This window comes from Zonotrichia albicollis, unplaced genomic scaffold (genome assembly GCF_047830755.1).
Source record: "Zonotrichia albicollis isolate bZonAlb1 unplaced genomic scaffold, bZonAlb1.hap1 Scaffold_83, whole genome shotgun sequence".
Taxonomy (NCBI): Eukaryota; Metazoa; Chordata; class Aves; order Passeriformes; family Passerellidae; genus Zonotrichia; species Zonotrichia albicollis.
Genome location: NW_027428460.1, coordinates 5,017,518 through 5,041,253, shown reverse-complemented (window position 1 = coordinate 5,041,253; position 23,736 = coordinate 5,017,518). Strand labels below are relative to the sequence as shown.

The 23,736-nt window shown below is 51.7% G+C and overlaps 2 protein-coding genes and 1 pseudogene across 2 annotated transcripts in view; all 3 read left to right on the top strand.

Annotated features, from left to right (window-relative positions):
• The window catches only part of LOC102065316 (uncharacterized), a 603,976-nt gene that overhangs the window by 394,921 nt on the left and 185,319 nt on the right, over positions 1–23,736 (top strand). The window lies entirely within an intron of this gene.
• On the top strand, positions 1,879–9,457 carry LOC141728034 (cell division cycle protein 20 homolog). Its single transcript, XM_074534333.1, is given in 11 exon segments — positions 1,879–2,073; positions 2,602–2,772; positions 3,404–3,518; positions 4,437–4,565; positions 5,221–5,368; positions 5,370–5,403; positions 6,050–6,144; positions 7,839–8,070; positions 8,180–8,305; positions 8,477–8,594; positions 9,279–9,457. Coding segments are annotated over 11 exon segments (1,542 nt in total).
• LOC102061527 (olfactory receptor 14J1-like) lies at positions 22,136–22,723 on the top strand (annotated as a pseudogene).

The following is a 23,736-nucleotide window of genomic DNA, read 5'->3' as shown; positions in this document are numbered from 1 at the left end:
CCCTCCTGAGACCAACATGTCCCTTCCTCTGCCCCTGAGCCCCCTGGGCCTGCCCTCTAAACAGCAATGAAGTTAACCCTGCTCTCTGCCAGGCTAGGTGATGGCCTTTTCTTTTGTTGCACTAAAGGGAAGGTGCCGTCACCCCAGTGTTTGGGTGGCAGCAGCAGCAAAGCCCAGCTGGCAGCAGCACTGGCTGAGCTCCATGGCCAGGAGTAGCCATGGATGCTCACGGTGTGGGCAGGCAGGAGCCAGGCAGGGGCTGCTGTGACCAGCGGCGGGGTCCCGAGGGCTGGGATAGCCCAGGAGGCAGGCAGCAGCATGGGGCTCCTGAGAAAAAGCAACCCCATTTGCTTAGTTTTTCAGTTTTAGAAATTAGAAATCTGTACAAATATTTCAAAATCGTTTTTCTGTAGAGAGACACCCCTAAATATATCTTCCCAATTCCTATAGTAGTTTAAGATTTTTCTAAGTAGTTTTAGAATCCAGGAAAAGTGACCTTATTTTGTCTTCACTTTTCATTTTTAGAAATATTTAGAAATATCTCTTGTAGAGAGAAATCCCCATATGTTTCATTCCTTTTTCCACAACACATCTGTATTTTTGAAACTGGTTTTAGAGGTCTGGAAAATATTTTCCCCTCATACAATAAAAAATAAAATTGCATTTGAGTGGTAATCTTTATTCTAGGAAGAAGTAAGACCCCTTCAGCCAGCCAGCCTGCTGCAGAGGCTCTTTTCCTGCAGGAGCTTTGTACCTAGTCACAACAAACATACATAAAACCTTTTCCCAGATATTTCCTGGGATTTTTGACAAGCTCCCCTCTTAGTCTTATCAGACAAACTTTGAGCACAGTGGGAATGTCTTAAAGTTACCATCTTTGTTTGCTTCTGGCGGAAGTCCCTCAGTTCTAGAGCAGGGCCTTCTCTCAGCTTCCTGCTCGCCCCTGGGCTCTCCTCCCAGCCTGCTGGGCTTCGTGGGGTGGCACAGCCTGTGCCAAGGGGCGGCAAGGTGCCTGCAGGCCCCAGCTCTGGGGGAAACAGAGAACGTCCTGCCCGCATCCACCGTGCCGCCAGCTCAGCAGTGCAGCTCAGCACGGGCTGATGCTCCCCATTGCTCCCACAAGTGCAGCTGGAACCACTGCCCATGTTCCTGATTCCAAGAAGGGCCTTGGAAGGGGTTTCTGTCAGGGAACAGGCTGCTGGCTGGGGTTCCTGGCAGGCCTGCTTGTCTTGGAGCTGATCTTCATCTTATGCTCTGTCCGAATTTGGACTTACTTGAGGAGAAGACAGTGAGTGTTTAGTTCTCCTTTCCTCAAACAGCTTCTTTTGAAAGTCTGCTGTACATGGGAAACTTTCCCAGTGAGGCTGCAGTGTAGGTGTGGCCAGTCCATGATTGTCCGAAGAACTCTGCTGAGGGTTCTGCTGCTGCCCAGAGCTTTCATTGGCCTCCTAATTGCTGGGCCTTGTCCTGGGGGGCTCGCTAAGGCTGCAGCCAGTGCTGGCTCCCACTGAGGCTGCCTGGCCAAGAGCAGCCCCAGGGGCACAGGGCAGAGGCAAAGCACAGTGGGGAGGAGAAAGAGCAGGGACGAGATTGCCCTTGAAAGGCGGGGGACAGGAGAATGTCACTTATCCGAGAGAGCCCCAAAGAGCGGCTGGAAGGGGTGCCGGCTGCTCAAGGATCCCCGAGGAGCGGAGGGAGGGCGTATCGGCTGATGGGGTGTCCCGAGGAGCAGCTGGGGAGAGTGGGGGTGTCCGTTGGCGGGGTGGAGCGGCCGGAGGGCTTGCACGGTCCGGTGGTGGGGAGGCTGGCGGGGCCTGTCGGAGTAGGCTCAGCCCAGCTGGAGGGTACGGCTAATGCCGCCTGCCCGCCCGCAGGACCATGGCGCAGTTCCTGTTCAAGGACGACCTGCACGGGCTGCTGAAGCTGGACACACTGGTCCCAAACGCGCTGCCTGCACGATGGCAGCGCAAGGCCAAGGAGAGTGGCCCCAGGCCCAGCCCCGTCGGCATGTCGCCCGTGAAGCTGGCCAATCGCTCCCACAGCTCCAGCAAGAGAGACAGAGAGACAGATGCCGTCCAAGATACCCAGTGAGCGCCGGCCACCAACAGCAGAGGTTGAGTGCGGGAGCCTCGCCCAGGCTGCTTGTCTGTGGCCATGGGGCTCTGGGCTCCCTGCCACGCTGCCCTACCGGCTGCTGCTCAGGCAGGAGGAGGTGGGCTGTGCTCCTGACAGCCACCCACCTCCTTGCCAGCATGAGGGGCAGAGCTCTGAGCACTGGGGCTGGTGAGCTGCTGTTCGCCCAGCTGAGCCTTGCTGGCACAGCTGTATGCTAGGACGAGTGTGGGCGGGCCTGTCAGCTGACAGCTTTACATCCTGTGAGCGTTTTTGTATCTTCCCCTTATCTCTGGACTCTGGAATTGTTGCACTAGACCCAAGTGCACACAGTCCCTAACCAACTTGGTGGCAGGGAGGAAAATATAAGTTAGTTGTGACTGGGTGGCATGAGACCTCAGAGTCCTATTTGTCTGGTGGGTGTGATGTGGAAGAGTGTTGGGTTTACTCCCGTGAAAGCTCTAATACAGGCTGTTAAATAGCTGTAAGACAATATTTTCATATGTGAATGCAGGTAAATCTGGATCCAAAATTCAAAGCACCCCCACAAAGGCTGGGGGGGATCGCTACCTTCCCAACCACAGCACTATGCAGATGGAGATGGCAAATTTCCTCCTAACCAAAGAGAATGACCCTGCTGAGGATTCCCCTACCAAGAAGGTGATTATGTTGCCAAGTTACAATTACTTCAACAACCGCTACTCCTTCCCGCCCCTTTACAGAGCAGTAAACTATAGGTTCTATCAAGTGGGCACGCCGGACTGACAAGTCCCAGCCATCACTACTTGCAGCTCTGGGCTTCAGGTGCCAAGCATGAGATTGAAGCTGTAGAGACTGCCATGCAGTCTAAGCCTATGCTGCTTCTGGTAGCAAAATTTAGCTTTTGACTAATGAGGCTTTAAAATGTAGCAGGCAACAAAAACACAAAGCTGTAAGCCTATGCAAAGTGAAACTGCTGGTGGTAGTTATTCTAGGACAATGTCTCCACAGGGAACACTTCTGGAATATTTTACACTGTGTTCTGAAATCTGTTTATGAAGCATTTGGTTGCTTTGTGGCTGTGGCTTTTCCCACTGGCAATGACACTGAATTTGCCATTGTGTGAAAATGTGAGCAGGACGATGTATGAAGGTCTGAGGAAAAACTGCTTTGACCTGCCTCTGTGTGACTGACCCTTGCAGCACAGTCAAACATCTGCAGATTCTAAGAGAAGGGGACTTAGGTGTCTGTTTAAATTGCAGTGTGGGAATTGTTGTAAATGCATTGCACTGAGGGTGATTTGTCTCTGTAGGAGCAACAGAAAGCCTGGGCAGTGAATCTGAATGGTTTTGATGTAGAAGAGGCAAAGATCCTCCACCTCAAAGATCCTCATCCTCCACCTGGAAAACCAGAGAATGCTCCAGAAGGTATGTCTGTGTGAGCGGAATCAGCAGGAGAGATCAGGTCAGGGGAACAGCAACACAGAGGCTCTGTGTGTGGTCACAAGAGAAATCAGCTGGTTTCTGAGAGCTGTACAAGCTGGAGTCTCCTTTCTTAAGGTTCCTGAGGTCGAGGGAGGGCATAACAGTTACAGTGAATTTATTTAGGAGAGGTGCTATGAGTGCCAGTTGGTCACCTGTTACAGGGCTTGCAAGGGTCTTCAGGGTGAAGACAGAGGCAAGAATCTTGACCTCATGTTCAGAAGGCTTGATTTATTCTTTTATGAATATATTACATTATTACTATACTAAAAGAAATAGAAGGAAAGTTCTCAGAAGCTAGCTAAGCTAAGAATAGAAAAAGAATGAATAAACAAAGGGCTGTGTCTCAGCAGAGAGCGAGACCCAGCTCTGCCGTGAGTGGTCAGTAAGTCCAAACATTCACCCAAGACCAATCACGCATCCATCTGTTGCATTCCACCGCAGAAGATAACCATTGTTTACATTTTGTTGCTGAGGCCACAGCTTCTCAGAAGGGAGAAAAATCCTAAAGAAAGGAGTTTTATGAAAAGATGTTGGTGACAGTCACCTGTACTGCAGGTTCCAAACCTTCATGAAGTCTGTAAGAGCATCAAACTCTCTGCTCTGAACTTTCTAGCTTAAACTGCAACTAAATATAATGGGATTCAAAACCCCAAGTGTTTGTTAAATTTGTTTCCATGAATGAGGAAATTGTAGCTCAGCCCTGTTCAGCAGTTCATTCTGCCAGTGATTTTAGTGCACTGCAGGCTTGTGAGTGTTTCTCTTAGGACTTTATTTTCACTCCAAGGGATTCCTAGTTGGGTGAGCAGCACTCAGCTGGGAGGAAACTAACTCAGGTTAACAAACCTGTTCCCCTGCACACAGGCTATCAGAATAACCTGAAAGTGCTCTACAGTCAGAAAATGGCACCTGGGTTCAGCAGGAAGAATAGCAGATATATTCCCTCAAAGCCAGACCAGGTCTTGGATGCACCAGAGATTCGCAACAACTACTGTAAGTTGTTGTATTCATATTGTTGCATATCATATTTCTAGGGTCTCATATCTTCTGGGTGGTTTTCTCACAGCAGCTCTTCACAGCAGCATTGTTGTTGCTTCTCAGTCAGGACTCCTCTCTAGCTCTCCCTGACTGCCTCACCCCTTTTTATCCCAGCTACCTCCACAGGCTACAGCTGCTGCCCAATTAAGGACATCGCAGCTGCCGCCCATTTACAATACCTAGAATCAGGGCAAGGTCACTTATACAATACAGAGATCTTTTACTGCAATACATATCTTTACTCAGGCCCCTATAGTAAGTAGGCTGCAGCGTTGAGTGCTGGGCATCCAGAACATTCTGCACTGGATTGCTGTTCCTAGGACAGTGTAACTGGGCTGTCTGTATTATTTTGTGTACCCAGGCTAGCGCAGACCACTTCTGGAGTGTCCTTGTGTGGCCTTACAGGGACAGTGGTCTAGGGCACTGTGTAGATGCCTTGGAGCAGGGTACCTGGCCCCAGCAGCTGGGCATAGTGACACTCAGAAGGCTGCCCCTCACCTGTACATGTGTGTGTGCACATGTGCACCCAACACCTGCTGCAGCAGCACGGGTGAAGGGCATGCTCTCTAGCCAAGCATGGTGTGACCTGCATTGCTCTTTCAAATTGTAGATCTGAATCTCATAGACTGGAGCTCCCAGAACTCCTTGGCAGTGACTCTGGACAACACTGTTTATCTGTGGAATTACGGTACTAGGGAGATTATCCCCCTGCTGCAGACGGAGCATCCAGATATTTACATTTCCTCTGTGTCATGGATACCTTGCTGTTGGCACAAGTAGTGCTGAGGTTCAGGTGAATGCAGGAGTAAAACTAGAGGTGTTTTCTAGGGATTGACAGAACTGTGGGGCCTGGGGACAAAACCTTGGCTGGCAGAGGAAGGATGCCATGCACCTAACTTGTCTTCCCTGGTGTGGGGTGGAACTGTCCAGTGTGCAAGGCAGGGTTTGGTTTGGGGGTTTTCTGATAAGTGGCATAACCTTCTGTGCTATAGTCATGAGATACACATTTCCTCTGTTCCCTTACTGAGAAAGCTGAATGCCAGAGCCTGTGCAGTGAGGTTCCTAGGGCACAGAAACAGGATTGGGTTTCTTCTGAAGAACGTTTTGCTTTGCCTCTCCAGCTATTGTTGCATTTATATTCTTGTGTATCATATTTCTAGGGTCTCATACCTTCTGGGTGGTTTTCTCACAGCAGCTCTTCACAGCAGTGTTGTTGTTGCTTCTCAGTCAGGGCTCCTCTCCAGCTCACTCTGAGTGCCCCACCCCCTTTTATCCTTGCTACCTCCACGGGCTACATCTACTGCCCAATCAAGGATATTGCAGCTGCAGCCCATTTACAATAACTAGAATCAGGGCAGGGTCACTTACACAATACAGAGATCTTTTACTGCAATACATATATTTACTCTCTATAAATACATATATTTACCCTCTATAAGCTATGGGACCCTGAGCAGCAGAAACATCTCCGAACCACGACCAGCCATTGTGGCCGTGTGGGAACCCTCAGCTGGAACAGCTGCATCCTCTCCAGGTAAAGCAGTGGGTCAAGGGCAGTTTCCAGTTGTTGCAAACTCCTATCCCTCAATCTATGTGTGGCATGGGTTAGGGATGGCAGAGAGAAGTTTGTCCTGGCTTGGGATCCTTACTCACCCTTATCTGTTGGGGCTGTGAGGAGAAGGCCTCTTTCCTGTATTGCAATTTGTGCTGAAGCTTTAAAGAGCTTGTGTGGGTGTTTCACTCACACCAACAGACCTGTGTTGCTGGTAACACTGGTTGAAACCCAGTGGCAGGTATAGCAGTCTTGCAACAACAAAAATGGATTTGGGTGAAAATGTGCAGCCTGACTGTGGTGGTTTGACCAGGAAGAAGTGGGAATTCTGGGAAGCTGTGGTCAAACCAATGAAGGTTTTGGGTTTGAGACTGGCACCTGGTGTAGCCAGTGGGGTTTGGACACACCTCCGAGAATACACAGGGGTTAAAAAGCAGGGCACTGCCCTTGGATCTCTCTCTTGGGACGTCGCAGCGCAGAGGTCAGATCTCTTCCCCCCGTCCAGCCTCTGCTGCTGGGCAGGGGGAGGGGCAGCCATGCGGCAGGCCCGGGGCCTGGACAGAGATGGGGGTTGAGGGGGCTTCGAGGATGGAAGGGTGGAAGATCCCAGAGAGTCAGCCCTCGGGCAGCCAGCCCCCCCCCCCCCCCCTCCCCCCCCCCCAGGAGGGAGAGAGAGAGAGAACCGGCGACACCGAATGTGATAGCAGCCGGCCCAGGAGGAGAAGGGGGGAGGAAGAGTGCCCGGCCGGAGCGGCAGCGTGTGGGCAGCGTGTGTGGGAGTGCCACTCCGGGACAGATAGAGACTGAAAACTTTTAACCCTTTCTTTCATGATTGGGGCCTTGCAAAAATGCTAATCCTCCTCGAAGCTGAATAAGAAGGGAGATAAGAGATGAGATGAGACAAGGACCTGGCCCGAAGGACGTGGAGATGATTGAATGGGAAGAGATGATTTGGAGTGGCCTTTTGGCTGGACTTTTCTTGTGGCCATGGACTCAGTTGTTCCTGTGACACAGACTGCACTTAGGGAGAAGCAGTGGCTCAAAACCAGGAGGGTTCTTCGTGAGGACCCCCTGGCCCCAGGGGGTTGGAAAAATATGGGGGGGACAGATGTCCCAAAGCAGAGACTATGCCTTTTTGGAGTGAGACAAGGCATCCTTGAAAGACAACCCTAAAAGCAGCTCTGGCCATGCCTCAGTGGTGAGAGCACTGGGCATGGAAGGAAGATGTCACAAGCGGCAAAAGGACTTTCTTCCGGGCGGTGCCGAAGTGACAAGGAAGCACACGAGGTTTCAGTGTGTTTCCAGGAGAAGCCTATGGAACAAGAAGGACTCCTTTCCTCTTCATGAACTGCAGTTTGAGTATACTAAAGTGTGGGGCCAAGGCTGGGCAGTTGGTGATTTGGGAGAATGTATCGGATTGGGAAAGTCAGGTAGTGGGGAGGAGGAAAATGGTTTTTGTAAGGTTTTCAATTTTTTTTTCTTTTCCTTATAGTCTTTCCCTATTTTCCTGTAGTTTAAGTAATAAAGTGTTCTTTATGTTTAAGTTGGAGCCTGTTTTGCTTATTCCTGGTCACATCTCACAGCAGACACCAGGGTGAAGGCATTTTCATGGGGGGGCACTGGCTCTGTGCCAGGCTCAAACCATGACACTGACCCTGCAAGCCTTCTCTCTGCAGTGGTGCACGGACTGGGCACATCCATCACCATGATGTCCGAGTGGCTGAGCATCACGTGGCCACCCTTGCTGGCCACACACACGAGGTGTGCGGACTCAAATGGTCTCTGGGTGGCCGCTACCTGGCCAGTGGTGGCAATGACAGTCTGGCGAACGTCTGGCCATGCACCCAAGGTGGGGGTGGTGACTTTGCTCCTGTACAGACCTTCACTCAGCACCAGGGTGCTGTCAAGGTGAGCACAGAGCTGCTATGGGCGGATATGTGTGTGCAAGGCAGGCATGCAGCACTGGCTGGGTGCAGGTTGCCTCTTGTATGTTTTAAAATGAACTCTCCTCTCTCAGGCTGTGGCGTGGTGCCCATGGCAGATGAATGTTCCAGCCACTGGAGGTGGCACTAATGACAGACATATCCACATCTGGAATGTGTGTTCTGGCACCTGCCTCAGTGCTGTTGATACCCGCTCCCAGGTGAGAGATGAACATCAGCTTGGAGACAAACACCTTCTGGCAGCACACCTCCACAGAGCTGCTGGCTCCTCAGGCCCAGAGGCACAGGGAAGGAGGGGGACCATGCTCGCCTCCAAGTGGTGAGCATCAGCACATGCACCTTGTCGCGCCTGTGTTACTGCCTGTTTGCAGGTCTCTTCTATCCTATGGTCCACAAACTACAAGGAGCTCATTTCAGCCCATGGCTTTGCACAGAATCAGCTGGTTATATGGAAGTATCCAACAATGACCAAGGTTGCAGAGCTGCAAGGTAGGTGCATGTTGTTATCTTGTTGTTGCATTTCTAAAGTCCCATACTGTTGCAATCATATTTCTAAAGTCTCGTACCTTCTCGGTGATACTTCCTGGGGGCAGTTCTTCACAGCTCTGACTTCTTCTCCTGCTTGTTGCTCATTCTTCCTCAGGGCTCCTTGTCAGCTCAGCTTGACTGGCCAAGCCCAGCCCCTTTTATCCCAGTTATCTTCACTAGCTACAGCTGCAGCCCAATTAAGGACATTGCAGCTGCAGCCCATCAAAAACAACCAGGGCTTATCAGGGCAAGGCCTATAATATACAATACAGATATTTTACTACGACTCCTACTATATTTCCCCCTTTTCGTTTACTTACAGATACTAAGACTCCTACTATAGGTGGACAGGGCCTGGGTGTGGGGGGTGTTAGAGGTTGAAGACAGCTGCACTCCTTGGTTGGAGCCTGCAGCATCACTGATACAGGACAGTATCCGGGGCCATGCTGCTAGGAGTAAAGCATGCCCACGGGGCTGTGGAAGAGATACCATTGATTCAAGTGTATGCTTGGGGTCTGAAATCATGCTGCCACAGCCAGTGAGGAGACAGCTATGCAAGCTGGCAGGGCTCATGGGAGCATACAGGAGTAAATGTGCATGTGCTGATCAGCTCATCCCTGATTGCACATTCCTTCTCCTCCTCAGTTCATACTGATAGAATCTTGACCCTGACCATGAGTCCTGATAGTACATCAGTGGCCTCAGCAGCTGCTGATGAAACACTGCGGATCTGGCGCTGTCTTGAGATGGACCCCTTGAAGAAGAAGAAGAAAGAGAAGGCAAACAGTGCCAAAAGCAGTGTTCTTCACCAGAGCATCTGCTGAGAGCACGGGATTGTTGTGGGGAGGGGGATATTTGGTTTACACACTATACAGTATTTTAAATGGTAATGAACTGCTTTACTTGACTTTTTCTTAATGGAGTCTGATGGAAGAAAAAGCCATGGCTCCTAAACCCAAGTCCTTCTCCCTGAGGCTGGGGATCTGGGCAAGGTGTGGAGACCTAGGTCTTAAGGGCCAGTTTACAGGCTCCTGAGCTTAGCACAGCCTAGCAGAAGGATGCTGTGCAAGGGCTGTACTTCTGTTTCTGTCCCAGCTAAGATAGATATGTCACCTGCCCCATCTAGATGCTGACTACAAGCACAGCAGCTCCACCTGAGGCTCAACTGAAAGCACAGCATGGCTGTGGCCTCAGTTTGTGTTGTCCTGGCCTGTCTCACAAGGCCAGGGACACCTTACTATGGCTCTGCAGGCAGATCTCAGTTTGTCTTGTTAGCTACAGGCAGCCATCACTGCCTGCCTATGGTGCTGGAGTAGAATAGCTGTTGGAAAAAAAGGAGGGAGGGAAATACAGAGCAACAGCTGTAATCACCCCAAAGGCTGGAAAGGGGCTGGCTCTGGCATAAAGCCTGATGCAAAACAAAAGGTTAGCTTACACTGCCACAGCCAGCCTGGATGTCATGCAAGAGCCACACAAAGCACCACCAACCCTGTGCTCAGCCTTCAGTCACGTATTCTTCCAACAACTGTGATCTCCCTTCCCCTCCTGCTGACAGGAGGCCCTGGTGCCTCACTGAGGCTTCATGCAGGGGAGCAAGCACCAGGGCTCAGCTGACATTTATTGGAGCTTGACTCCCCTACACTTGGAAAAATGCCTTTTTTCCAGGCTGAACTGTGCTGGAGCAAGTGGCAGGAAATATATTTGAGCCCTTACCTGACCAACAACCAGCTCAGCCATGCTGCTTTGCACGGTGGAGCCGCAGTGTCTAAGGCTGTGGGGCTGCACCAGACCCATCAAGCCTGTCCTTCAGCTGCACCAGCATTGCCAGGGGCTGCTGGGGACACTGCACAGCTGATAAGCACCTTGGCCTGTACAAAGCAGCTCCACCAAGCCTGTGCCTCCCATCAGCCCTCAGTGATTAGCTGAGGGTGGATTATTAACTGTTTTCACCTTTCCCTCAGCACAGTACCACCCTGTGCCTAGCACCAGCTCTGCCTCCTGAGCCTTACAGAAGCTGGAACCTTCAAAGGTTCCGACTTGTGCTCTGCCAAGGCCAGTGAGTGTGTAACCACACCCACCAGAGCACCCCCCCACAGACATAAAGCTGATATGGGGGGCACAGTCTCAAAAGACAGCCACTGAGCCAGCACCTTCCCAGCAGAGCTGCTGGTGCATCCCCATTTGGCCACTTGGGAAAGATCAGGAGGTCCAAGGATGGAGCTCTCCCTCAGACACAAATCCTCAGGCCACAGCTGTCTCTAAAGGGGAAGCAGGCAGGAACCCAGATGCAAGGCTGGGCTCTTCCACAGAGCTGTGCTGTTGTTGTAGGAGCCGTGTCCCACAGCCCTGCACTTGGTGCTGGGAGTTAGCACAGACTTGCCCTGTAGGGCCACAGCTGATTAGGCTTTCCCTGGTCCCTGACCTGCAAGGAAAGCTTTATATGCCAAAAAGTTCCTGTCATTTTTGCAGTCCCATGTAAGAGCAGCTCAGCTTTCTCACAGACTCTTTCTTTCTCCTTAGCACATGCCCCACACCCAGATGCTGTGCATTACATAGCCCTTAGAGGACCTCTGAGCATTACCAGAGGGTAATGATACTGCAGGGTCTTTGACCCCATGCTGGTCTCTTACAGTCCTGGAGTGAGGAGGAGCAGAGGAAGGAAGTGGGCACTGATCCAGCAGGCCCAATGAACACAACCCTGTAAGGTGTGAATTCAGTTCACAGCATGACAGCATATTAATTACCAAGTGCCATGGCCAGCCCATAGAAGAGCACAGCTAACAGTGTTATGAATAAGAAGCTTGACTAGGCCAATATTCAAGCAGCAATCAATTTATTATTTAATATGGTAAGGTATGAGCAATACAGCGCTGGGTACAGTGGGGGAAGTTTTCCCTCCAACTGCACACCAATAATTGAGGGTTACAGGTATTTATAGGGGTACTCATCAGCTTTCTCAGCAGTTTCTATTTCCAATTTTTTTACCCATCACCAATTTTTATTCCAACTTATTACATCACAATTCTATACACTATTGTGATTTTAGTTTTTCTCAGGATGTATCTCAAAGGAGTATCCCCAGATGGTGACAGTCCAGTTTCTGAAAATAGAAAGACAAATCCCGTCTGGTGGGGTCCAGCTCCCCAGATGTGTGTCCACCTTTTAATTGCAGAGACTATAAATCTCATAACAGTGATGTCCAGCTTCCCTTTGGTCGAAGCCATAAACCCTTGAGGTGATGTTCATCTTCCTTTCTCAAGCTGTTTTTCTCTGCTTCAATAAGGCGTGAGATAAGCATATTTCTTTTATATATATTCCAAAGCTATAATTTCAAGGATACAAGTAATATTCTAAAATTATACTTCAAAATGTTATTATGGCAGAGCTTTTTTATGGATTAAATGCAAGAAAAAAGCAACATTCTTAACACCTTAATTCCAATGCTCCTAAATCAACCAGGGTTAATTGTGTGGTAAATAGGTATGATTCATGCTGATAAAAATTGAAACAGTAATCAATATTGATACAGTAATTAATATCTGGAAATAATAAAATAAGTTAAAAGTAGTAATGCCAAAGAGGAGAGGGAGAGGAGGGGCTCCACTTCCCCCCCCCCGCCTTTCCCAGCAGATGTTTTTTCAAGGACCACAGGAAAGAAGCTGAAGATACAGTTGCTAAAAATGACCAAGAACCTGCTTTGGTCCCAGAAAATGCTAATTATAAGGGACTTATTGCCTTGATATGTAGATGCAGTGATACGTTAGTCTTGGCTTACATTGTACTGGCTTGGTGTGCATGTGTAACCCAAAGGTGAATTAAAGGACAACGAAGAAGACTACAGGGCCTTCATCAGTGACGACCCCCAAAGACTTGTGCGACCACCAAACCGAGTGGTGGCGCATGCGTGATAAGGGTGGTAATGAAGGCGGAGACAGAAAAGTGACGAACCGAAAATAGGAGGAGACGGCATTGACACATGGCACATAAGGGGTGATTTTCACTTGGCAAGTTTGCAGGTGAAGTGGCAAGGGTCATTGAACCCTGTCCTCCGTACCCCGCGGTATCTCTTGCTTATGCGCTAGTATTGGAACCAAATTATCCCTTATTTTAATCGAATTATATTGTATCCAATTTTATATTTTTATTTTAACTATTCAATTAAAATTGTTACTACTTTTAATATTGTTTTTATGATGGGATAATTGGGCAAACATAACAATTGCAAACAAAACATAGGTTCGAAGGCCTTTTTCCATGCTTTATTTTTCTTAGTTACTTATTAGAATTCATAGCTCTCCCATTGTCGGGGTCCACACATTTCACATTCAACAGTACACACGTCGCCTGTTTGTACCTGACATGAAACACAGCTTTGCATCTCACAGAGGCCACTTTGGGGTCCCTTAAAACATTTCTGGGGCACATTTGGGGCAGTTTTGGTTCTGAGGAGGGAATTCAGACAGAACTTGAGGGTTTGGAGGACACTTGGGGAAGCCGGGTGGGCACTTCGAAGGGCACTCAGAGACTCTGAGGAACAGTTCGGGGTCCCAGGCAGCACGTGGGGGTCCAGGGGGGCGCTTGGAGGTCAGGAAGGGGAATTTGGGGCCCTTCGGGGTCCGGGCGGGACCCTGGGAGGCTCGAATGGGGTTCTCTGGGGCGCGGGGGGTGAGGGGAGTTGTAAGCACGGGTATCGTACGGTTCAATGGGGCCGCGGAGCATCACGGGAGTTCGAGCCGCAGCTGCAATGGCTCTCGGTGGGGCGCGGGGCATGACGGGAGATGAAGTCCCGAGTGGACTAGCGCTGGCGGTGCGCTGCGGAGCATGATGGGAGCTGTAGTCGCGGAAGTGGGTCGAACGCGGCATTTGGGGGTCCGGGAGGGCACTTATGGGACACTTCTGTGTCCGACCTGCGACTTGAGATCCTCGGGGGGGGACGTAAATGGTTCGAGAGCACTCGGGGGGAGCTCGGGGAGCTCTAACCGGGCTATTTAGGGCGTGGGGCACGGCAGGAGTTTCAGGCGCGGGACTGTGTTCTGAGGGGCTCTGGGGCCGCGGGGGATGAGAGAAGACGAATTCCCAGAAGTAGCTGTACCGAGCATCTGTGGGGTTGGGAGCACTCAGGGGGCCTGGGGACGCTTTGGGGGGTCCCGAATGGGCGCTGAGGGGGCACTGAGGGATCCTGGAGGGTCTGGGGGGCATTTATGGGACAGACGGGGGCGGATCCCGCGGGGGTAGGGGGGGGGGAAGGGTGTCTGTGGAGCGCGGGGCATGACGGGCGTTGTAGTTCTGGCTCTAACGGGGTTGTAACCGGCCGCGGGGCATGATGAGAGTTGTAGGCAAACAGGAAAGATGGCGCCAACCTTAGGCACCGCCCCCAAGCCTGGATACCTGGCGCTGATTGGCTTCAGGCAGTGATTGGCGGGAGCCTCGGCAAATGGGATGCGGTGGAGGTGGGAACAGCCCATTCACCCTCCTCCAGTCCCTCCCAGTGCAGACCAGTTCATCCTCAGTACAGCCCAGTTCAAACCCAGTGCCCCTCCAATCCCTCCCAGTACAGCCCCGTCCCTCCCAATACACGTGAGTTTATTCCCAGTCCCTTCCAGTTCACCCCAGTTTCATCCAGAGGATGCCCCAGTGTCCGCAGTTTGCCCCAGTATCACTCCCAGTATGTCCCAGTGTACCCCCACAGTCCATCCCAGTCCACCCAGATTCCCCCTCAGCATTCCTCGTGTTCCCAGGTCGTCCCACTCTTCCCCAGTGTCACTCCCAGTATGTCCCAGTGTCTCCCACAGCATTCCCAGTGTACCCCAGTATGTCCCAGTCTTCCCCAGTTTTTCCAAGGACAGTTTAATTTCTCACGGCAGACGTGGCAGCCAAACCCAGCAGTGGGGTCAGTGCAGTGCCCATGGCCACAGCCCCTTGCAGTGCCCAGTGCAGCTTGGGCTGATGATCGACCCTCACAGCTGGCCCAGAGCAGCTCTGCAGTGGCTTTGGTGGCACCTGGGGCTGGTACACACCTGAGCAGTGTGTCTGTTTGCACTGGGGAAACTCAGGAGGTTCAGATTGCTTCAAAAACCCCAAAAAGTGAAAATCCCTCTTAGGTGAGTGCAGCCAGCTCTCCAAGCACAGCAGGGCCCGGGGCAGTGAGGACAAGACAGGATGGGGATGGGCAATGTGGAGCAAGGTTGTCCACACTGGGTCAGAGCTCCAGGCACAGCTTCTGTGAGCAGGCCAGAGCTGCTGAGGAGAGACCCTGGGTCAATATCAATCACAGACTGCTGAAATAATCTCTGCTCTAAAAGGAGATAATATAAAATACTTCATTTAAAATAAGAATGTGTATTTCTTACAAGTTCTTTGAAATCTTTTTCCATCACTTGACTAGGAAAACTTTAATGATTCTCACAGGGCTTTGGTGTTGTTTACATCAAGCTCAGTCCCTGAGAGTGTCTTCAAAAAACTTTTCAAGAACTCAAAATTAAATTGAAACTCTGAAGTTTTTTGAAGTTTTAATGTGTTCCACTGAGGGATATGACTGGGAAAGTGTCCCCAGGTTCCAGTTAGAGCAGAACACTGGAGGCAGGGATGACAGCTGGGGACAAACAAGGCAAAGGTGTCTCTGGTGCTGAGCAAACCTGGATGTGTTTGAGGAATGCAAAGGGGCCAAGGCCTGAGCCCCAGCCCCTGGCCAGGCAGATCCTGTTCCTCCCTCCTTGCCCAGGGCTCTTCCTGGGATGGGCACTGGCATGTGGGGATGTGCAATGCCAGGGGCAGGAGCATGGGGCGGCCCCTGCCAGGCTGCTTAGCAGGGACAAGGAGGCAATGAGGCCCCAGCCCTGCAAGGGTCACTTGTCTCCTGCTCCTGCCTCAGGCCCAGGCCCAGCAGCCATGGCCAAAGTGCTGCCCAAGTTGGCTCTGGCAGGGCTGTCTTGCAGCTGCTGCACATCCCTGTGCCCTGTGCAGCCCAGGCTGTCCCACGGTGTCCCTGCCCTGCGCCTCTGTCCCTGCAGGCTGTCGGCATCCCCCGGCTGCCCCATCTGGCTGGCCCCTTCCTTTGCTGACAGCTCTGCCTCCTGCCTGCCCCTGCCTGCCCACACAAAGCCTGGGGCTGATACCAAAAGGGTTTATTCCATTTTTACCCTGCCTGTGAACTTTCAGCACAGGAACAAGGCACGCACGGGCTGCTTTCCCAGCAAGGATGGGTAGAAGAGAAGAAGAAGACATCTGGCTCAAGGGTGCAGGAATGGAGAAAACAAGGAGTGAATCTGGGAACTTGGGGTGGATTTTATGGAAATGGGTAAATTGTAATTCACATTCAGTGACTGTATATAAGCAACACACTGGTAGAATCACATGTCCATATAAGGTTAGGAGTTATCCCATGTTGGACCTCAGGCCTGAATAAATTATTCCCTCTGAAATAGCAAATTAGTGTTAAGGAGCCTTATTCTGATATTTCAGAGATCTGGTGACAGTGGGACCTCACAGAACCAAGGAGTCAGCTGTGCAAAGTCATGGAACAAAGGGTTCATTGTGACACAGCAGAACCCCATGGAACCAAAATCCATTTGGGCACACTGGGGCCACATTGAACCAATGGTCCATTGTGATACTGCGGATCCAAGGAGACCATTGTGACCCTGAGAAACCTCTTGGAACCAGGGGGCCATTGTGACACAGCAAGACCTGGTGGAACCATGGGTCCATTGTGACACTGCAGAACCTCACGGAACCAAGGTGACCGTGTTCTACTGCGGGACCTCATGAAACAAAGGGTCCATGGTGACACTTCAGAACTAAGGAGACTGCTGCTGGCAGTGTAAGAGCTCATGGAACCAGAAGTCCCTTGTGACACAGCAAGGCCTGATGGAACCAAGGATTCCTTGTTAAGCTGCATGGCCGCATGGAACCATGAGCCATTGTGACACAGCCTGGCCACATGGAGCCAAAGGGCCACTGTGACACTGCCGATCCAAGGAGACCATTGTGACTGAGGAACCTCATGGAACCAAGAGTCCATTGTTCCACTGTAGCGCCCTGTGGAACCAAGGGGAGCACAGTGACATTGTGGGGCCTCAGGGAACAATGGAGACTGTTCTGACACTTTGGGACCCACTGGAACCAAGGGGCCATTAGAGCATAGCAGGGCCTGGTGGAATCAAGGGGACTGCAGTGAACACTGTGGGTGTCCATGTGATGAAGGGTCCATTCTGACACCGTGGAACCAAGGATTCCATTGTGACACTCTGGGGCATCATGGAACCAAAGGGCCATTGTGGCACTTCAGAGCCTTGTGGAGCCAAAGGGACCATAGTGACTCTGTAGGGCTCCATGAAACTATTGGTCTGTTGTGACACTGAAAGTCCTTATGGGATCATGGAGACCATTGTGACACTGCAAGGCCTCATGAAACCATGGAACCACTGTGACACTCTGGAGTCTTGGCAGGCCAAGGGGCAGTTGTCACACTGTGGGGCACCATGGAACCAAGGAGTCCACTGTGACACTGCAGGGCCCCATGGAACTAAGGATCCATGGGTCAGTGCAGGACCCCATGGAACCAAAGGTCCATGGTGACATTGTGGGGCCTCATGGAATCCTGGAGGCCACTGTGACACTCGGAGGCCTCTTTGAATCAAGGGGCTCTGCAGGGCCTTATGGAACCAAGGAGACCCTTCTGACATTGTGAGTCCGCATGGAACCAAGGGTCCATTGTGACACTGCAGCACCATGGAGACCCCTTTGACACTGCCAGGCCTCATGGAAGCCAGGGACCATTGTGACACTCTGGAGCCCTGTGGAAACAAGAGGCCAGTGTGAGACGTCTGGGCCTGATGGAACCAAGGATCCAATATGACACCACCCCTGTGACACTGCAGAGCCCCATGGATCACAGGGAACAGGCCTGCTTGGCTTGGCCTGACTGCTCCAACTGCCCTTGGCATGTCAAGTGTCTCTTCTCATGTACCCCTGAAACCCTGGGGTCTGGGCTTTCCTTCAATTGGAAAAGAGCTGCCCTTCTCATTCAAGCATCCATGGCCAAAATGGGATTCCCCCTCCAAAATTCCCAATATCCAGGGATTTCTCCCACATAAAAGCTGCCATTACCAACACGTCTGGCTGACCTTGTCTTCCTGAGGGCTGGCTCTCACCTGCCTTTAAACAGTGAGGCTCTGTGCTTTCCTTCCTATGGAAAAGAACTGGCCCTCCTGCACAGGCACCCATGGCCAAAACTGGTACTTGTCCTCCAAAATTCCTACATTCAAGGGGTTTTTCTCCCGGACAAGATCTCCCATTACAGACAGGTCGTGCTGGCCTTGGCTTCTTGGTGGTTGCCTGAATTCTGCCCTGAAACACTGGGGCTCTGCCCTTTCCATCCTAAGGGAAAAGAACCATCCTTCTTCTCCAGGTGCCCATGGTTAAAATTGGGATTCCACCTTCAAAAGTCCTATATCCAATGATTGCTCCTACACAAAAGCTGCCATTACAGAAAGGTCTGGCTGGCCTTGGTCTCTGGTGCCTGCAGTTCATCAGCCCCTGAAGCACTGGGGTTCTGTGCTTTCCTTCCTATGGAAAAGAATCTTCTTATTCCTCCATGGCCTACTCCTCCTAAAATATTCACTATATGAAGGGTTTCTCCCAGACAAAACTAGCCAGCTCTTGCTGGCATTGTGGGGTCTGATGGCCACCTGTCATCTACCCCTGAAACACCGGGGCTCTCTGCCTTCCTTGTGATGGAAATAGAACAGTCTCCTCATCCAGGGGCCATGGCCAAATTGAGATTTGGCCCCATATAAATATAAATATAAATTTCATATATCCAAGGATAGCTCCCAAGCAAAAGCTGCCAGGAGAGACAAGTTTGGCTGACTTGGCCTCCCAGGGGCTGCTTCTCATCTACCATCAAACCCTGGGGCTCTCTGCTTTTCTTCATATGGAAAAGAAATGCCTTTTCATCAAGGGACCAGTGGCCAAAACTTGTATTCTACCTCCCAAATTATGTGTATCCAAGGATTTCTCTCAGGCACAAGCTGCAATTCCAGAAAGGTCTGGCTCACTTTGGCCCTTGGTGGCTGCTGCTCATCTGCCCCTGAAACACTGGGCCTCAGCTTTCCTTCCAATGGAAGAGAATCGTTGTTCACATCAAAGTGCCCATGGGCAAAACTGAAATTCAGCCTAAAAAATTCCATCTATCCAAGGATTGCTCCAAGGCAAAAGTAGCCAGGACACACAGGTCTGACTGGTGTTGTTCTGAGGTGATTTTCTTAGACTATGAGCAGAATGTTTTCATTTGCCAATACCTTGGAGAGGGGCCAGATATCTCCCAAGGTGGGGTTTGGAGGCCTCAAGCACATGAGGACTGTACAGGGACAGAGGAGCTCTGTGCTCAGTCGAGTGGGGACTGAGGACAGCAGAGGAGAGCCCTGGAAGGGACTGAACGGTGGTTTCAGAGGTGGTGGATCCTTTTGACATAGTAGAGAACAGACAGAGAAAGAAAGAATTAATGCAAAGGACAGATAGGGAGGGCCAGACAGGACCCAAAGAGAAAGGAATTTCCTTCTCAGAGCAGGGCTGTGGTGCAACATGGCCCCCAGAATAAGTCTGGGTCATCCCAAAGCTTTGTGTGGGCAGGCAGGGGCAGGCAGGAGGCAGAGCTGTCAGCAAAGGAAGGGCCCAGCCAGGTGGGGCAGCCGGGGGATGCCGACAGCCTGCAGGGACAGAGGCGCAGGGCAGGGACACCGTGGGACAGCCTGGGCTGCACAGGGCACAGGGATGTGCAGCAGCTGCAAGACAGCCCTGCCAGAGCCAACTTGGGCAGCACTTTGGCCATGGCTGCTGGGCCTGGGCCTGAGGCAGGAGCAGGAGACAAGTGACCCTTGCAGGGCTGGGGCCTCATTGCCTCCTTGTCCCTGCTCAGCAGCCTGGCAAGGGCCGCCCCATGCTCCTGCCCTTGCCATTGCACATCCCCACATGCCAGTGCCCATCCCAGGAAGAGCCCTGAGCAAGGAGGGAGGGACAGGATCTGCCTGGCCAGGGGCTGGGGCTCAGAGCTTGTCCCTTTGCATTCCTCAAACACATCCAGGTTTGCTCAGCACCAGAGACACCTTTGCCTTCTTTGTCTCCAGCTGTCATCACTGCCTCCAGTGTTCTGCTCTAACTGAACTGGGGACACTTTATGAGTTATGTTCCTCAGTGGGACCCATAACAACTTCAAGAAACTTCAGACTTTCAATTTAAGTTTGAGTTCTTGAGAAGTTTTTTGAACACTCTCTAAGGGACTGAGCTTGATGTAAACAACACCAAAGCCCTAGAGGCTCATTAAAGTCCTTGTGCTGTGTCTGTGCTGCTGAGCTGGGCTGGGCTCCTGGCACAGAGGAGCTCCTGGTAACCAAGAAGAGCTTCAAAAGCACATTTCTCTTGATGAGCAGCTCTTCTGCCAGCCCAGCAGGACTGGGGCACTGCCTGCAGCCACCCTGGGCACAGCACAGAGACACAGAGAGCTTCAATCAGTCAGGGCTGGGAAGTGCCTGGGGCAGAATCAAAGCCAGCCCTTGGCACAGGAACCTCTGGCTGCAGGACAATGCAGCTGCAGCTCCTGGAGTGATCTCCTAAAGCTTGAACATCCCAATGCCTACAGACTCTGTGAGTAAAACTCTGAATATTTCTGGTGCAGGGGAGGTGAAATGCTCATGAAGCTTTGACATGCTGAGGAACGCTGGTCAGTCATAAAATATTTCCAATACAAGGATTTCATTAAAAATTAAGACATTTCCAAAGACTTTGTATTCAGTTTCCTAATATTGGAGAATGGCAGGGAGTGGGGGGATTAATATTAAAGATTGATTATGAATTATTAATTATGAAATTTTAAAAGTTCCTGAGACATTGGAACTGTTATTTTTGTGTTCTGTAGATTCACAGGAGATCCCTAATGTACTTTTAGCCACTCTGCCCATGGACAGCACCAGCATCCCCTTTGCTGGAGCCATTAGGCTCAGTCTGAGCTGTCCTTTCTCCAGGCTGCAAACAGAACCTGCTCCCAGGCAGTGCCCTGAAAGCAGGCAGGGTTCTGTCAGGCTAAGGAGAATGCACAGAGATTTGGGGTCTGTGAGTGCTGGCAGGGAGAGATAAGGCACATAGAAACACCTGCAGGAGGGAAAATCTCCAGGAAGCAGAGAGAAGATCAGGTAATGAGAGAAAACAAAACCCAGAAATGCTGTGGCAGGGAGAGTTTAGAGATGTCCACAGGATCCCCTCCAATGCAGCCCCTCCCTCTGAACAAGCCCCCTCCCTCCTGTCCCCCCAGCCTCTGCCCTCAGGGCCGGGGCTCCAAGGCGTGCAGCCCCTCCTGTGCAGGCAGAGATGCAGCAGAGCCGTGGGGCAGCTCTGCAGCCCCGGGCCCAGTTCCCTCTGCAGAGCACAGGGCTGGGAGCAGCTGCCCGGCACTGGGGGCTCTGGCAGGGGGCACAGCTGGCTCAGGGTGACGCTGTCCCCAGTGCCCGGCTCTGGGCAGTGCTGTCAGTGCAGCCAGGGAAGGAGCTGCATCTCCCTCAATTCAATGCCATCATAAGGACACTTGGGAGTTTCTCTGAGATTTCAGTCCAAGCTGGGAGCTCCAATCCAGGGTGCAAACCTGTCCTAGAACAACTTTGATTTATAGGATTGATGGGGAAAGGCAGAGGTGTTGTGACACTGAAAGCGCTGCTGGGTTGGTGGAATGAGCAATGTGAGTCCTTGGCTGCAAATGTCTACCTGGGCTGTGGTGGATCCATCTGCTCTCAGCAGTATCTGGAGGTTGGTAAGAGAAACTTGTGAGTGTGAACATTCTCCATTTAAGAAATTGAAAGCCCAGCGAAACTCAAAACAGAATGAAGTGACAGATCATCTGCTCCCAGTCTGCACTCACCATCTGGCTTCAGGGAACTCACTTTGTTCTACCAGAGGGCAGCAGAAATGCTGAGTGTATCTGATATTGAAGAAGAGCAGGACAGACATGGGGGGAGCTCAAAAAGAAAACCTCACAACTCTTAAACATAAAAAAGTGTCTGTGTATGTAACAGTGGAGAGTATATGGTTTGATTTTGGTTACAGATATCTCCTCTGACTCTTCACTGTCCCTTTCTCCATGAACAGATCCCAATGTCAAGGAACAGCAAATGTCCAACAGCAGCTCCATCAGGCAATTCCTCCTGCTGGCATTGGCAGACACGCGGCAGCTGCAGCTCCTGCACTTCTGCCTCTTGCTGGGCATCTCCCTGGCTGCCCTCCTGGGCAACGGCCTCATCATCAGCGCCGTAGCCTGCGGCCACCACCTGCACACGCCCATGTTCTTCTTCCTGCTCAACCTGGCCCTCAGCGACCTGGGCTCCATCTGCACCACTGTCCCCAAAGCCATGCACAATTCCCTCTGGGACACCAGGAACATCTCCTACACTGGATGTGCTGCTCAGCTCTTTTTCTTTATGGTATTCATCTCAGCAGAGTTTTGTCTCCTGACCATCATGTGCTACGACCGCTATGTGTCCATATGCAAACCCCTGCACTACGGGACTCTCCTGGGCAGCAGAGCTTGTGCCCACATGGCAGCAGCTGCCTGGGCCAGTGCCTTTCTCTATTCACTGCTGCATACGGCAAGTACATTTTCCCTGCCCCTGTGCCATGGCAATGCCCTGGGTCAGTTCTTCTGTGAAATCCCACAGATCCTCAAACTCTCCTCCTCCAAATCCTACCTCAGGGAAGTTTAACTCATTGCTGTCAGTGCCTGTTAAGCACTTGGCTGTTTTGTGTTCATTGTTTTCTCCTATATGCAGATCTTCAGAGCTGTGCTGAGGATCCCCTCTGAGCAGGGACGCCACAAAGCCTTTTCCACCTGCCTCCCTCACCTGGCTGTGGTCTCCCTGTTTATCAGCACTTGCACATTTGCCTACCTGAAGCCCCCCTCCATCTCCTCCACATCCCTGGATCTGACCCTGTCAGTTCTGTACTCGTTGGTGCCTCCAGCCCTGAACCCCCTCATCTACAGCCTGAGGAACCAGGAGCTCAAGGCTGCAGTGTGGAGACAGATGACTGGATGCTTGCAGAAACATTAAACTGCAGGCCAGTGTTTGCAAATCACTTGTAATAAAAGTAATTTTTGATACGTCTTCTTGGCTTCATTTTAGAGTTCTTTTACCTTTGTTTTACTTTTTTTCCTATTGTCCAAAAATAAATGACATTGTTTGTTCCATTGGTAATTTTGTTTCTCTCCGTCATGTCTGTGGCCACAGAGTGTGGCAATGAGGGGCTGTGCTGTTGGTGCCTTTAAATGAAATTATGATCTCTCCCAACAAAGTTTTCTGCAGAAAACTGCAGAACATTTCTGCCCTTTTGTTGCCTTCTGGGGAGCTGCAGCAGCAATGTCTGTCTGCAGAGCTGGGGGCAGATCAGTGCTGGCCCCGCAGCTGTGCCCAGCAGCAGCAGCACTTGGTGTTGCCAGTGCTGCTGCCGTGGCCCTGCCCCGCTGCCCTGGTGGCCCTGGTGTTGATGCAGGGCCTGAGTGCTCTCGGGGCCGGGCACAGTCCTGGGGGTGGCAGTGCCGGGGCTGCAGCAGGGACAGGCCATGGGCACTGCTGGGGCAGTGCTGATGCCTCAGCCCAGGGCCTGGGGGCTCCAGGCTCCTTGCCCAGGCTCTCTCAAGAACACACCCAGGCCAATGCTCAGCACAGAAAAGCCCCGTGAGCAGCCCCAGGCTGGCTGTGGGTAGGCTGGGGGCAAACAGCATGGCTGGGGCTCTGCAAGGGCCCTGGGGGAGAAGGAAAGGAGCAGCAGAGCAGAGGCTGATCCATCCCCAATGTGCTGAACAGCCCAGGGCAGCGTCCCAGAGTGTCCTCATGCAGCTGCCAACAACATCCCCCCTCTGCAGCCCTGGCCTCTCCCCCAGCTCACACAGGTGCCCCATCCTTGCAGGCACAGACATGGCAGCACTGGCTCAGCAGCCCCTGTTTGCATTGTACACAGCAGGGGGAGCACCCCCCTGCTGTTTGTGTGGGGACCTGAGGGAGCACAAATGCCATCAGCCCCTGGGGCCAGCAAGGGCTGGGGGACACCAGGGAAGGCACTCCGC